At 31.6% G+C, this 15918-nt stretch overlaps 2 protein-coding genes across 2 annotated transcripts; both read right to left on the bottom strand.

The window, feature by feature from the left end:
- Positions 1-6410: 6410 nt before the first annotated feature.
- LOC132172805 (glutaredoxin-C9) lies at positions 6411-7189 on the bottom strand. Its single transcript, XM_059584375.1, has one exon. The coding sequence runs from the start codon at positions 7072-7074 to the stop codon at positions 6667-6669; it is 408 nt and encodes a 135-aa protein (XP_059440358.1). The 5' UTR covers positions 7075-7189; the 3' UTR covers positions 6411-6666.
- A 4371-nt stretch (positions 7190-11560) lies between these two features.
- On the bottom strand, positions 11561-14592 carry LOC132171135 (uncharacterized). The gene is made up of 3 exons (XM_059582371.2): positions 14235-14592; positions 13346-13458; positions 11561-11981 (listed from the first exon to the last, which is right to left on the bottom strand). The coding sequence occupies exons 1-3, from the start codon at positions 14347-14349 to the stop codon at positions 11901-11903; spliced, it is 309 nt and encodes a 102-aa protein (XP_059438354.2). The 5' UTR covers positions 14350-14592; the 3' UTR covers positions 11561-11900.
- Positions 14593-15918: the final 1326 nt, after the last annotated feature.

The following is a 15918-nucleotide window of genomic DNA, read 5'->3' on the forward strand; positions in this document are numbered from 1 at the left end:
TTGCCTTCTCTTTATATTCTACAATTAAAATGTATGAGTTTTATTTGAAATGCATTTAATTGATGTCTTAGTAAAGAAAACAAAAGATTCTCAAATTCTCTCTCTTTTTATTTTTCTTTTGTAAATTTTACACTCAATTTAGGAAAAAGAAGAGAGAGAGTTTTCAATTGTTGTTTCACAATGAAAAAATATACTACAATTCTTTTCTTTCTTACTTTTTTTTTTTTGCTAGAACAGTTCTTTTCAATTATATTAGTATTTTCTTTTCTTTTCTTTTTTTCTTTTTTCTTTTTTAATCTTTATCCTGTGGTTATGTTCTTCCATTTTCATTTTTGTCCCTTATATTTTTTTCTTTCTAATTTATATATTATTTTTATTCAAATTGATTACTTTTCTATTATAAATTTTATATTGAATTCGGGAAATGATAGTAAAAGATAGTTTCCTATCATTATTTTCAGTTGACGATTTTTTAGTTTGTGTTGTTGTTCATTGAGTAATTCGTTTTTCTGTTTATATGCTTAATTAATGGACGACATTGGTTTTTAAGGTTTCATTGGAATTGGGAAACGTATAAGTAGAAAAAAAAAAGACAATTTCTACTAATTTATATATTATTTTTTATTCAAATTGATTATTTTTGTTTTATAAATTTTACATTGAACTAAAGAAAATGATAGCGAAAGAGAGTTTCCTATCGTCATTTTTGGTATGAGCGGACAGCGGTATGACTTTTTTTAGATTATGTTGATGTTCAATGAGTTTTTTTTTTTTTTGGTCCTGAAAGTAACCTTTTCCGTTATATATGTGAACTATTTTTAGATTATGTTGATGTTCAATGAGTGTTTTTTTTTTGGTCCTGAAAGTAACCTTTTCCGTTATATATGTGAAGGATATAAAACTTTATTTGATAAGACTTTTTCCTATACCCCTGAATAAAAAATATGATGGACATGTGTGTTTAAACTTTGAAATTAAATTATAATGAATAATTCTGCGCATTACGCGGGTTGTGAGCTAGTTATGTACGAATGTGAAAGTTGTAATACCCGTAGCACCACTCTAGTCGTATGTTTTTTTTTTTTTTTTTTTTTGTGGAAAAACAAGAAGGGAAGGGGGGAATCTCAAGGAAGGGAATGGTTACACCAAATAAAACAAAAAACGAAGAAAAAAAAAAAGCTAAGCAATCCAACAATAAGCCCATATACAACAAGATCACTAAAAGAAAACATAAATTGATAGGGAATGTGTCAAATGTATGACACAGCCCTATTTATTCTTGGCACAAACGCCTAAAATATTGGTCTTCATTTAAGGTTGTTTAAGAGGGCATACTAGGGATAGCACACCCAAAAGAAAAACCGTTGCAGCTACACACAGAAGCGAGAACCATAGAAGTTAAGGGGGCACTGATGGAGATTGGATTGAAGCCACCGATATGAGGCACCACCTTGGTATCTGTAGAACAGCTCAAAAAAATTTGCAACCAGATCTAAAGAACACCATAGGCAAAAACCGCTAACTACTAACCGTTAACCGCTAACCAAAAGTCAAAATAACACTCTTTTTACAAAAATCAAATCAAACGTGTTAAACCAAGACACGTGTATAAACAACAATGGAAGCTAACTATGGGCTATTAAGACATCACTTCTAGCTTAAAATCTAAATTAATGGGCATGTTGTCTACTCAAGTATATTAACCATCATTTTTCTTTATATTTTTTCAATATGAAACTTGAATCTCACGAGTGTATACACAACCCACGTCATATTTATATTCAATTAAATATTTCATTTCTTGAGCATGATGGACAATAAGGAGGAGTGTTAGAATACTTCCTCTATTTTCATTCCACTAGTTAACTTCTAGATTTATTTTTCTGAAAATCTTATTATTAGTTATGAAAATATCAATAACATACACAATTTTTGCCTCTGCTTTTAAGAGTTAGACTGTATATTTATTTATTTAATCAATAAATAAATAAAAAGATTAGCAAATATTCTACTTGTTAATTTTCTTGTCTTTTTGTCACGTGCCAACAACAGTAAAAAGAGCAACACCTACCATCTGATAGGTCTGCTTCAGTACTTTTAAGTACTTTGGAGCAAGAAAGTTAAAAGTGATCAATAATACTTGATATTATCAATATCTGGTGAAATTATCCCACCTCATTGGAATTATATTTTAAAATAATTTACTGTCTTGTAGTTTTTTAACCTAAGTTTTTAAGTTTAGCCCACATCAAATGAGAGATTTTTAAAATTTTACTAATTTTTTTTTTTTAATCAAGAAATGAGGATCAAAATAATTAAGTTAGAGAAATATGCTAATAAGCTCGGAGTAAATCTAAAAACTTAACTCTTATACGACTTCTATATAATTGGGCTGATGCGGAGTGCTTATAAACTATTGAAATTTATGAGCTTTTTTTTAATAAAGGTTGATCGAATAGTTTATGTTACGATATCACTAATCCAAAAAGTAGGATGAGGTAAATTTAATAATTTAATAAATACTTTAATATTTTCCCTCAAGTGTGAACTCAAACTCCCTTTTAATAGGTGATACCCAACACGTACCAGTTATTTCAAAAGCTTAAATTTAACCGTTTATGAGCATTTCACATTAGCTAAGTTATACAGAAGTTGTATAAGAGTTAAGTTTATAGCATTGTTCATAAATTTCACATCATTTTGATACTCATCTCTTACTAAAAAATTTGATGTACCCATAACATTTTCTAAAAATTTTAGGGTTAATTAAATTCCATATTGCTTCCATTAAATCTGGATAATTATTGATATTAAAAAATAGATATTGTTAAAAAATAATAATAATAATAATAAAATCAAGACAACGGATTCAAAAGATGAGTTTGAAAATGGGCAACGCAGTTCTGGAATACTTAATTAAAAATTCACAAGTATTCTATTTTCTGGAAATAGAAAAGTCATGGTCAAATTTCATATCTGCCTTATGATTTCATTGTGGATATTCACAAATCCAGAAAATAAAAATAAAAATAAAAACTAATTAATTTTTCTCCAAGCAATCATTCCCTGCTGGCCCCTCTGCTTATCCTGTCGTACAAACTGCCTCTCTCTCTCTCTGATCCTCTCTCAGTGTGTCTCATTCTCTCCCTCATCGTGTTTCTCTGTTGATTCGGATAGCAATAATTAATAACATATTTCATAATTTATAAAATAATTATCAATTTATTTGTGTTATTTGTGTATTTTTTTTGCAAATGAAAATATTGTTATTTATTTATTTTTGAGTGATTATTCTATAGTCATTTGGGTTTATAATATTTATTTTTTGTATCATTTTTCTTGAATCTTATAGATCGTGTTTAGCTTATTTTGCTAACTGTTTATATTATTGTGTGTTTGTTATGCCATGAGATTAAATTTAAGACTTCTATGTTTTTATTTTATATAAACGCGACAAACACACATACAAAAAAATTATATGTATTTATGTGATTTTTTATTTATATAAATCAATGTTCCCAACTTATCAAACAAAACAAAAACAAAAATTCCGTCCCTCCACACCAAACTCCAATATTTTAAATGAAATGAAAAAAAAAATATTCATTTTATGTTCAAGATTTGATGCTGAGTTTGGATGAAATTTAATTCAACTCACTATAATAAATGCAAAGTGTCTTCTAACCCTAAAAAATCGAATGTTTTGGTTCTTATAGGTTAGCAGAATGGTAATAAATGACTGTTAAAAATGTTAAAGAAAATATATGCATCTCACATGTTAGATGACAATTAGTATTTATTAGAATGAGTTTGAGAAAATTTTCTTAAATGTCCTTTAATGTTAGTACATCAAACGGTTTTCAATGTGACGTTAAAATGTGTGAACATAAGTATCATATACGAATTACGATCATGATCTTCAGTTTAGTTAGTTATATTTGATTGGTATTTTTTATCTCTAAAAAGTGAAAAAAAAAAAAAAAAACAAAACAAAACAAAAAAAACAAAAAACAAAAACAAAAACAAAAATACCCTTAAAATATAACTAACTAGAAAATTCAGTTCTACCATATAGTGCACTATTAAATACATCAACAATCATTACCGAGTTCATCAAAATGGCCAACTTGCTGGTTTTTTTATTGTTATTAGTATTATTATTTTATCATTTTCCATTGGAAGATGAACTTCAACTTTTTAAATATTTTTAATAGGTGAGTTGACCAAATTCTGCCACTAAAGAGAACATTGTTATTACCCCACTCATTGTGCTGGATTATTGTTCGTACTCACATGGACAACGTTATTTCCCCCGCAAATTATGCTGGATTATTGCTGGTACTCCCTCAAAAATTTCATCCCCCGTAGTCCGTACTACAACCTTTTCTCCTTCTCAAACGTGTCTAATTAAATCAATGCAAGCTGTGAACGAGCAGAAGAGGGCGATTAACTGTAACTTCTTTTTTTAAGTGTGTTTATAGTAATTATTGTGTAAATACTTGTGAGATTTGTGTTCAACATTAAAAAAGTATAAAGAAGAAGGGTAATTAATATACGTAAATGGATTCAAATCCATTAACTTAGGCTTTTAGGTTAAAAGTGATGTCCTAATATATATATATATATTAATTTACTTTTGCTTAACTTCTGCTGCTGATACGAGTGTCTTGATTTGACGCATTTAATTTAATTCCGATAAAAAGAGTGTCGTTTCTTTTGAAGTATGCATGACGAGAGAATTTGGTCAATGTTTAAATTGTGGGTCCTCATTTAAATCCGATTGAACCACAGTTTAACTCAACCCAACCGAATAACACTAAAATCTAAAACAACTAATTAATACTACTCAAATTAATGTAAGAATTTTAATTGCGAGACCACGTCATGGAAGTGCATTTACGAGACTATATTGTAAACGTGTCCAAAGGACCAAAGCAATAAGTGAATGAGACCAATATCAGATTAGACCTGGTACTACTGTCTGTCTATTATCAAAATTAATGTGTCACGAGCAATATAAGTGAACATAGAGCCAGCCCCTCTAGCTAGCTAGCTACTTGCTGCATCATCGCTTTACATGAAGCAGGCATGAGGAATCAATTAATTAATCAAAATATATATTTATATATATTATATGGTAGCATATAAATTACCATGCACTGTGATGATCAAAACAAATTAAGAAACAGAGATAATTAATTAAGGCCCAAAATATATAATTAGGTTTGCCACGATGTTTTATTAACGTGGGAGAAAAAAAATGATTAGCTGAAATTGGGATGCCATGCAATCATTTTGTTTGCAGATGCCGTCAGTTTAATTAATCCGTAACTCTGCAGTTTCGCGTGCCATGCAAGCCCTCAGTATTTCATACGGACCATGACGTATGAAACACTTTATTGTCCGCCGACGACCGACCACTTTTTGCATGGCTCTATTCTAACCTCTTTATTCCACCGCCGGCACCACAAATTCCGGCAGCCTGGTCCTCAATTTTTTTTCTCTTGCTCATGACTATCTTTTACAAATCCTCTCCAATTAATTGAGTTCTTTAATTTTAAATTTTATAAAAAAATAAAATAAAATAAAAAAATTAGAAAATTTTCTAAAATGACATTTAACAAGCTCTCAGGGTCGGGACGTTGCAACCCTAAAACGATCTCTCTAAGAAAGAAGAATCGTTTTACTATTAAAATGAACTCATGTGGAGACGTTTTGTTAAAAAGGCTTCGTTAAAAAATGTCTCTAAAACTTGATTATTTTTTTACCATCTTTACCAATCTATTTCATATTTAACTTTTGTTGATAAAACTCTTCAAATCATAGTTTTTTAGGATTATATATTCATTTCCTTTCTTTCTCTCATCTACCAAAAACAAATAAAGAATAATAATAAAAAATTGACTTTGATATTGGATTCATTTTAAAAGTAACTATTTAAATTAAAAATAAGTTTTTCTCTCTGAATTTAATTTTGATTTGAAGAAGTCAATGACAATATTGATCTAATGAAGCTGTTGTAGGCTTGCTCCTCGATCGTTATCAAAAATAGAAAATGCAAAGGATGAAATACCCCAAAAACTAAACTTTGCTGCTGTTGATTGTTGATTTGTATATTATGTGTTTCCTTTATAAAATACTCATTCATCAAATTAATATATATTCAAAATTAAAGTTTTATTAGAATATCTAATTAAATTCATTCATCTCTTCTTATCTTCTCCTTAATAATGATTTAAGGTATGAGCATTAGCAAGAGATGAATTTAATTAATGATATATTATAAATTTGAAGTGTCCCAAGAACCGAAAAGGCAAGCTTAATTAGCCGCAAATATTTAACATGAAATGTGTAAAATAGTTCAATAACCCAACAAAGGCTTTGATGATAATAAGATAATGTGTCAGATTTCATATATAATGTTCAATACATTCACTTCACTGCATCTATTGCAAATTAAACAAACTCTTTTTCTTTCGTCTTCGGAGTGAAGAACCGGAAGATAAAGAAACAAAGCTCCGGCCGGTCGGTCTGTCACTCCGTACGTTGTACGACCACATCCTACGTAATATAAAAAAGATAGACAAAGACGGTCAAAGAGAAACATAGCATATGAAAAAAAGTTAAAGGACAGTTAGGTAATTAAGCATATTCTGGTCATCAATGTCAGAGCCAGAGAGCTCCGGCGTCCTTGAGGAGAGGCACGAGGGAGCCATTGATGTGGCATGCCATGAGGGTTTCGACGCCGCCCAAGAACTTGCCGCCGACGAACACCGCCGGGACCGGCTTCTGGCCGTCGGGGCAGAGCTCGTAGAGCACGGCCTGAATGTCCGGGCCGGCCGAGTGCTCGTCGAGCTCGATGATGACGGGGCCGACGCCGAGGCCGAAGAGGAGCCGCTTGGCCACAGTGCACATGCAACAGCCGCTCATGCTGAACACCACCACCGCGTTGCAAGCCGCCAGCTGTCGCACTGTCTCGTACGGGCTGTCCAGCTTAACGGCATCCGACGTGTCGCCGTTGATGGAAGCGATGCTGCCGTCCATTCCGATCCCGGATTTCTTCACCACCTGCATGCTTGAGCTAGCAAGCGCTGTAGAAAATAAAGCTATTTAGGTTTAACGTTTTAAATGGACTGCTTTATACGATTAAAGAGAAGAAGAAAAAAAAAGGTGGCCAAGAAACGAAGGGTTGAAGTTCTAAGGCTCTGAGTTATGAAAAAGAGAGAGAGATAGCAGTGGGTTTTATGGTACAAGTTGGGAACCCCAATGAAGCAAAAATGAACACCAAAAAGTTTTCTAGGGTTAGCAAATATTTAAATAATCTATTCACTAAGACAGATTTTTATCATTTAGCCTTTCATAGAGTGACATGTGTCTCTTAAAATATAAAAAAGTACATACTTTTTTAAAATACCACATGCATGCATGTTTCTCACATATTTTGCATTAATAAAATAAAATAAAAATTATAAAATTAATTCTTTCAATAAATAGATGAATTCACCATTAAATTTGTGTGAGACTCATATGAGTTCACAAATTTAATAGTTAATCCGATGCAGGGGTGGAGCCAGGGGCTTTGCCCGCCATTTTTTTTTTTTCTTCATATGGGAAAGGAGAAAAAGAAATTATACCTTGATAGTTAAGTTGAGTTTAGCATGTTAACAATCGACACACATTATATATATATATATAACCGAAACTCATAAACTGTGTTGCATGTGATTTGGCGATATCAAATTTGTGATTTGTAAATTTAATCAGCCAAATTTCTCTTCTTCAAGCCATTAAACAATTCAAATAAAGTGTTTAATTATTTTTTCTGATAGGCATGTAATCAAATTTTTACACTAATTTATTATTAAATTGGTCAATATATATTAATTGTTTATGAATATAAAATAAATAAATTATAATTTACATTTATATGTTTTAAACAATAATTAACTTTTATTTATTTATTTTGTTAACTATATATTTTTTTTAATAAATTTTTGTTCAATTTTATTTTTTAATCTTGACCCCTCTTAACCAAAATCCTGACTCCACCACTAGTGAATATTTGAATTTGTTAAAAAAAAAAAATGTTAAAAGATATCTCATAAGAAAACATATACTTTGTACATATTGATAATATACGTGTCATTTTTAAAAGTTGAATTTTATGAACTCTTACCACCCAATTCATAAGAAACTTTTGTTAAACTAAACAAATATTAAAAAAAAAAAAAAACTCATTCATATATATATATATATATATATATATATATATATATTGAGAGAGAGAGAGAGAGAGAGAGAGAGAGAGAGAGGGGGGATCAAAACCTTTGGAGCAGGCAAACTCTGACGGCTTGATCTCTGCTTATTTCTTCTACTGTACGGACACACCTCAATGAATAATAATCCACCTCGAGAGAGCCAGAGGCATGCCCTTGTGTTTGTTTTGTTTTTTTGACGTGAAAATATTACACAGAGAGAGAGAGAGAGAGAAAGTCAGAGAGTCAAAGCGGAGACCAAAGAAACATGCATATAAGGGCAATTCACACACAAACAACTGGGCCCTGACAAAATGGGACCCGCGGAGGAAAAATCCCAACGGAAAACAAAAGAAAATCTGTCACGCGGAAAATACAAGGAACGCGCGGTCTGAGGGCCTACCGGAGAGGGACACGTGTTCAACGGCCACCGCCGTTGCTTAGTCATGCACTGCGAGTCTGCGACTCTCTTTTGACGCGTGACTCCTGCTGCGTACGCCCTTTTTTCAACGGCTAAAAGGCTTTGAACGAGAACGAAAAATATTTTCCCAAATTAGAATTTTTTTTAATTTTCTTTTGTTTATTTTGGGAAAATGTTGTTTGCCCTTAATGGTGGATATTATGGGTAAGGGAACCGACAGGCCGACAAACAAGGCCTGAAACGCCGTCGTTGGACGGTCAGCCTGGCTGAGCCTATTGTGTCCTACTTCTCGAGGACAGTGACGCCGTCAGTTTATGCCTTCATCTCCCTCTCTCTTGTGCTATGTTTGAACGAACCGAACCCCACTGCTTTTACCCTAGGATCCCACAAAATATATCCGACTCCCACCCATTTTGTCCTATTTTATGTTTTTCCGAGCCTTTTTCTGTCCTATTTTATTGTTTTCTCCTTCAATTTATTCTCTCTATTTTTTTTTTTTAAAAAAAAAAAAAATTAACTTGTGACAAAAAATCCACTTCTTAAAAACTTTTGATAGACTTATATAAAATTAAAAAATAAAACTTTTGATATTATATGCGGATGTAATTAACAGCAATACCGTTAATCACTATTTGCTATTTATGTTACTGTATGCAAATACGATTAGTAAAAACTACTAATTGCATGTGTAGATGCGAAGAACAATTTTAAGGTAGACGAAACAATTTTAAGGTAGATGAAACCTCCCACGCTGCACGACTACATCTCAACAATCTTTGCATAGGTGTGTGTTTAATCAACTGAATTTTTATATATAGACTGTTTTTATTTTACTGCACTGCTTGAGATTTTCATTAATTGGAGGCTTTGTTTTCATCGCTTTGATTGATCTTTTCGATTCATGTTCTAGACTATTTATTTTTTTATGTTTATGTTTATTTTATTTTTTCTAATCTATAGACTGGTTTTAAGATGGTATTGTTATGCATTAATGTTTGAAGATTGCTAAGTAAAAAGAGAAAAAAAAAAAAAAAAAAAAAAAAAGGTTTTAGAATACAACAACAACCATTTTAAATAAATATGTGGTGAGCATGAAAGGATGGTCTTTCACCTCCTTTGCTTCACTTTCTATTCAAACCGTACAAAACGATGGCAAGAAGAGGAAAATAAAAGAAAAATGGTTTGTGAACCATACATATTCACAAAGTTGTGCTAAGATCAATAAGATGCTAGAAATTAGCCTAATAATAATAGGCTTTAATAGAGGCCCATTTTCTTTTCTTTTTTTTCCAAAATCACTTAAAATAAGCGGTAATATAGAGCTAAAGAAGTTTCGAAAGACTATAATAAGCTTGAAATGCCCATCACTTGATATGCAGATAGCCATGCATATAACAGTTGGGAAGAACATGACGTAGATGTGATTACTTAAAAGTGAACCGCATAATGCGACGCGCTTATTGCCAATAAGCGTATCCACATGTACAACCTTACTACATGATTTGACAATTAATATACAAATAGATATTTTATTTCACAAGGTAATTTTTTTTTTTTTAAAAAAAAAAATGGAGAAATGCTAGGAGTACGAATTCTTTTACTAACCTGATGTGAAGCTTATTTGTTGGTATTCGTAACATTTTTTTTATTAATTGTTTTGATCATCTCCAATGAAAAAGCTCCGCATCATGTTAATACCCATATGTTAGTAAATGAGTTAATACCCATAGCATTTCTCTAAAAAACAAAAGTTAAAATAAAAATTACAAAAATGTAACTAATGAAATGAATAAACAATTTATAAAAAAAGAATTAATTATTGTTTAAAACATATAAATATAATTTATATTTGAGGTGGATCACTAACAAAAATAGTTTTTTTATCGGTCATCACATCACCTCCCCATATGGTGTTTATTTTACATGGCCCAACACCTAGTAGGATGAAACCAAGATGTTTATTTAGGAAGAAATATATAATTTTAAAAATATAGTTTTCTAACAATTGATTTATGACTAAATTTTCAAGTTTTTTTTATACAAAAACATGATTTATATAGTACTACTATTCATGTAAAAAAGTATATAATATAACTCAAAAGCACATATAAAAATACATATTGGTCAACTTTAAATTCATATGTAAATAAATAAATAAAAAAAAGGAGAGAGAATAAAAATAACATTAATTCTGATAATTGGACATGCTCCTTCAACGAAAATAAATCATTAATTTTCTCGGTGAAAATCTGGACCTCATCAAATCAAGGGTTTGGAAAATAAACTTCCAAAAATTTTATTCAAGAACTTTATTTAAATAGACTTGCAACCACAGCAAGACTAATCTTCATGTAAAATAAGCTCAAGACTCCTAACCATGACTGAAACAAATAACAACTTCTACTCAAACTAAACTACTCAAGAGGCAGGTAGAGAAACAAAGAGATAAGATGAACTTCTTGCCAGAATAGTCTTCTAAGCATGCACTTCTCTAGTGACAATAAACATTTTAATCCCAAGCATTCGCAGACACTTTAGTAAGAATACATAAACATCATAGATCTTGTGGCGAAGTGTCGACTAAAGATGCACTTTATACCAATTTTATCATACTCACTTCACACTGTTCAGCCAGTGTGAAGTAAGCACAATAAAATGGGTGTTACGAATAAATTTATTCCGAAATATCTAATAAGCACGATAAAATGGGTGTTAAGAATAAATTTATTCCGAAATATCTAATGGCACGAGCTTTTGAAACCACATCAACGTGTTGCTAGTCAAACATAACAAATCAAATCCATAACTATGCAGAAAACGCACGAAAAAGCAAAAGCATTAAAGAGCCACGAAGCACTCTGGCATCCAAATAGCACACAGTAGATGAATCATATAGGGTTACATTTGTGATTATATCAAATCAAACGACTGCCTATTTAATGAAAGCATCCATGTATGATATGTACAATACAGTGCACCAGTAATGGTACACATCTCTTAATGAACAACAGGTGTTAAATTTGTTAACACTCTCTCCGTCTGCCCACTTCATATAGTACGAACTAGCAAAAAAAAGAGCTTATATGTAGGATGCAAGGAATCCATGAAACAGTTGTTGCATCTAAGCATCTAACAGAAACTTCAAAAACAAATACATGTGGTTGCCTCAATGGTGCAACCGAGGCGAGATCAAGATACAAATCTTACACGTCAGTATCAACTGTCTAGCGGGATTTCTTTAGTCGTTTGGGGGGCCGCATTGGTTCTTTCCTTGAATCCTCAGGAGGCTTTAAGTCAATAAATGGCTGCAAGCATTTGAAATCCACTAAAGTCAGAAATAATTAATATGTGAAACGGTACATCATATTGTAAAATCACCAATTAGCATAGAAACACAGCAACAAAATTTCTTCAGTTGAAAAAAGATGGTTTTGCCAGTAAAAATCTTCTGATGTCAAAAAGTTGCATTGTTTCCAAAAGTAATATCAAGCTATGACAGCATGATTATAACAAGTCAGATATACAAAACCTCTCTATTATAGCAGCACTTTTTCTCTAATCTGCACATCAAGTTGGACATTATGACTGATCAAGTACAGCAGTAAACATAATTCAATCCTGCTCAATGGGAAAAGGATCAAACGGAGATATCAAGAAATCAAATGGGACTTAACCAACCCACACTAGCCATATAAACGTCACACCATGAGAGTGTACTGGCCCGTTGGCTCCAACATTATCTATCTCAGTAGTTAATGGTTGGTCATATTTGGTCCACTCTAAGCTATGAAAAAGACATTCTCCCTTTTAGCATCTGTCTAATCTTCTTGTGCTTCCTAATCCTATTAATGAAGACTCTACAACAATGATTCCAAACAAATGTCTTTTTACATTTCATAAACCTATGATCATTCTGTTCAACAAAAATGCAATGAACTAATCAAAATTCTTTAAAGTTCTCATAGGACGTAAAATTTCATCATTCTAAAGCTATAAAATGCAAGGTGGTCTCCCCAAATGTCCATCATGTCTCACCTAGACCCTTCACCACCCTTCCATTGAAAAAACATGACATGAGTAATGGTATGTCTATTGGATATCCAAAGCAATGGAAAATATCTCTGAAGAACATAACAATCCAAACCCAACAACCCCACCTCACTCAACCCTTATAGACAATAACTCAAAGATTTTACCTCTCCAAATTAGGAGATCCGGGTTAAAAAGAGTTCCGAGATAATCTTCTGAAGGTTTAAAAGGACTTATCAAAACAATATAATTAAGACCATACACGATTTGCCCTTTATAAACCCAAAAAGAACTCCAAATCAAGGTCCTTTAAGACCAGTTCAAAAGTAGTAAGTATCAAAGCAAAACCACAAGATATTCATAACCAATTAGATATTCCAATTCCGCACCCTGAAGTCTCCAAGTATTCTATACAAATAGCTAGCTAAAGTCAACATATGGACAGAATCACCTTGGAAACATGCAAGGAGACCAATAAGTAGCTTGAGTAAGTTATTATCTACTCAATTGTTAAAAAGAAACTATTTACATTGATCACTACAAATGAACATGCCTAAATTATGAAACATAGCACCTAACAAACGAGCGAAAATAGTAATATATAAATGCACAACTGAAATAGGAGGACATCATTTCTAACCTCTTCCCATTTTCTTTGAAGCTCCAAAAGCTCTTGACAATATACAAGGCACTCCGCATGGTATGCTGCAGCTAACTCTTTTATTAAAGCCTTCCTTTTAATAATGCCAATCACTTCAAAGAAAAATATGGCAAGTGTGAGATAAAGAGTAGGATGATTGTAAGTCAGTTTCTATATATTTAAATAAAAAATAATAAAAATTAAAAATTAAAAATTAAAAAAAAAAAAAAAAAAAAAAAAACCATAAAAGTCCAGAATCCTCCAAAGAACAAAATTAGGCCAAATACAACTCATTAACAAGCAAAATTTTGATGCTTTCTTGATGATTATCATTATCTTCTAAATACCCATGCCTGCCGATCTAACATCAATGACACTTGTTCAAAATTAGGACCTACAATGCCATCAAGCCATGATTACTAATTCATTACCTTCAAAAGACCGAATAGATGAAATCGTTTCTCGAGAAACCATGTCTAGAAAACTTGAAACAAACACAAAATTCGGTAACTTCAAAGAAACTTGCTACGTACTTTTCCAAGAATCACTTGTGGATCGATTAATTGCATCATAGAGAGGGAAAACCATGTCGTTGTTTTTTTTTTTTTGTGGGTAATCAAGGAAACCATGTTGACCCACAATTGCAATCGAGTTTGTTAATGATTCAGAGTCAATTTCAGTGCTGTGGAAGGCAAAAACAAAGAAGAGATAGAACCAACCCCACAAAAATCCAAATTGAAACCCTAAAAATCCTCAACACAAATAGAAGAGAAAGAATTCCCAATAATCCAAAAACAAACATCAAGAAAATCAAACCAAACTGAACATGCATTATCACTACTCTAATTACAACACAAAACAGCAGCAAGAGGGAGAGAGAGAGAGTTACTTCGACTAGGATCGAACGGCGGCGGCGGTGTTGGCGGCTGTTGAGGAGGGTCGGCTTGAGTGGAAGGCTGCAGAGGCGGCGGCTCAGGAGGAGATTGTTTTGGGTCTTGGACCATGTTGCCGGTGGGATCCTGGAAACGACGTCGGAGGTGGTGTTGAGGGTGTTGTTCAGGAGGCGGACATTATGGGACGGAGCGAAAAGGTTTATAATATAGTAAAGTGGGTGATACCGTGAGATTGAGAGACGCTGCTCCGACCCATGTTGGATTTCTATTTACATCTCCGGAACCCGTTCCGTTACCAATTCAAACTCAAGGACATCGAGACAGACACAGAGAGAGAGAGAGAGATTCTGGTTTCCAAAGGAGGAAAACTTTTTATGTTACAGATTGGTGAAAATACATTATAATATATATTTAAATTAAAGGCTTTAATTTGTAACTACATATATATATTTGTAATTTATTCTTGTATTTTTTTTTATATATAAATTACTTTATTCTAATGAACCTAAGTGTCCGTTTGTGTTTGCGATTTTAAAAAGTGTAATTTAAAAATAATAATTTAAAATGTGCATGATTTTTAAAAATATAATTAAGAGCTTGTTTGAAATTGTGTTTGAGTGGCCTAAAAGTGTTTTTAACACTCAAAAAGTCCGTATAAAAAAAAAAAAAGTATTTGTTTGGTAAAAAAATTAAAATCGCTTTTAAGGGTCCAAAAAGCTTAAAAATGACCAAAACACACTTTTTATAAAAGCTTAAAAATAAAGTCTTTACCAAAAAACTCTTTTTATCCAAAAGCTGTTTTTTAACAATCTTTCCTTTTTCTATTTGTGAGAAAACAAAAGTAACTAAAAAGGACGAGTAATGATATAAGGAAGATTAAAATCCTCATAAATGTAATGTAATTTTTAAAATCATTATTAAATTTAGAGATGATTATTATTGAATTTTAATCTATTAGTGATTTTAAAAACTATGTCACATTTAGGAGAACTTTAAAAAGAATCTAATCCTTCTTATTTCATCACTCAAAATTCAAAAAGAATAGAAAGACATGAGGGTTTTTTTAATTGTAGAGTATTGTGGATAAAGCTCTATTTTACTTGAAAATATAAGAAATTGCTTTTTATTGCACCTAATGAGATACATAATATACATACGAGTCCTGCTTTTTTCTCTTTCATCATATCGTGGATATTTTTTTTTTTTAAAAAAAAAAAAAAAATTTAAAAAATGTCATGTTGTGAACCTTTTGAGTTGCATTATAATTTTACACATGTATGATGGATTTCACTTCTTTATATCCAAAATTAGGTGTGATAATTTATATTTGCGTATTTAATTTGGATTGTGTTCAGATATAGGTTATACACGTCAATCCTAATCCGATCTATTAAATTAAACTGTTAAACTCGTGAACCCTAACTTACTAATTTCATGTTAAGTTGTGTTAGGTTCACAAGTTACATAAAAAATTATCAGCTTTAAATATCGAATGTCGAGTTCATATTGTGTCGAAACATGTATATAAGCCTATATAAATCAATTATAACATGCTTCATTAAATTAAACATGTCAAATCCCTCGATTTTAATAACATATTGAACTCACAAATTGCATAAACAACTGTCAATTATATCAAAAAAAATATTTTTGCATATAAATTTAGGGTGCCCAAATAGG

This window comes from Corylus avellana, chromosome 1 (assembly GCF_965113065.1).
Source record: "Corylus avellana chromosome 1, dhCorAvel1.hap1.2, whole genome shotgun sequence".
Taxonomy (NCBI): domain Eukaryota; kingdom Viridiplantae; phylum Streptophyta; class Magnoliopsida; order Fagales; family Betulaceae; genus Corylus; species Corylus avellana.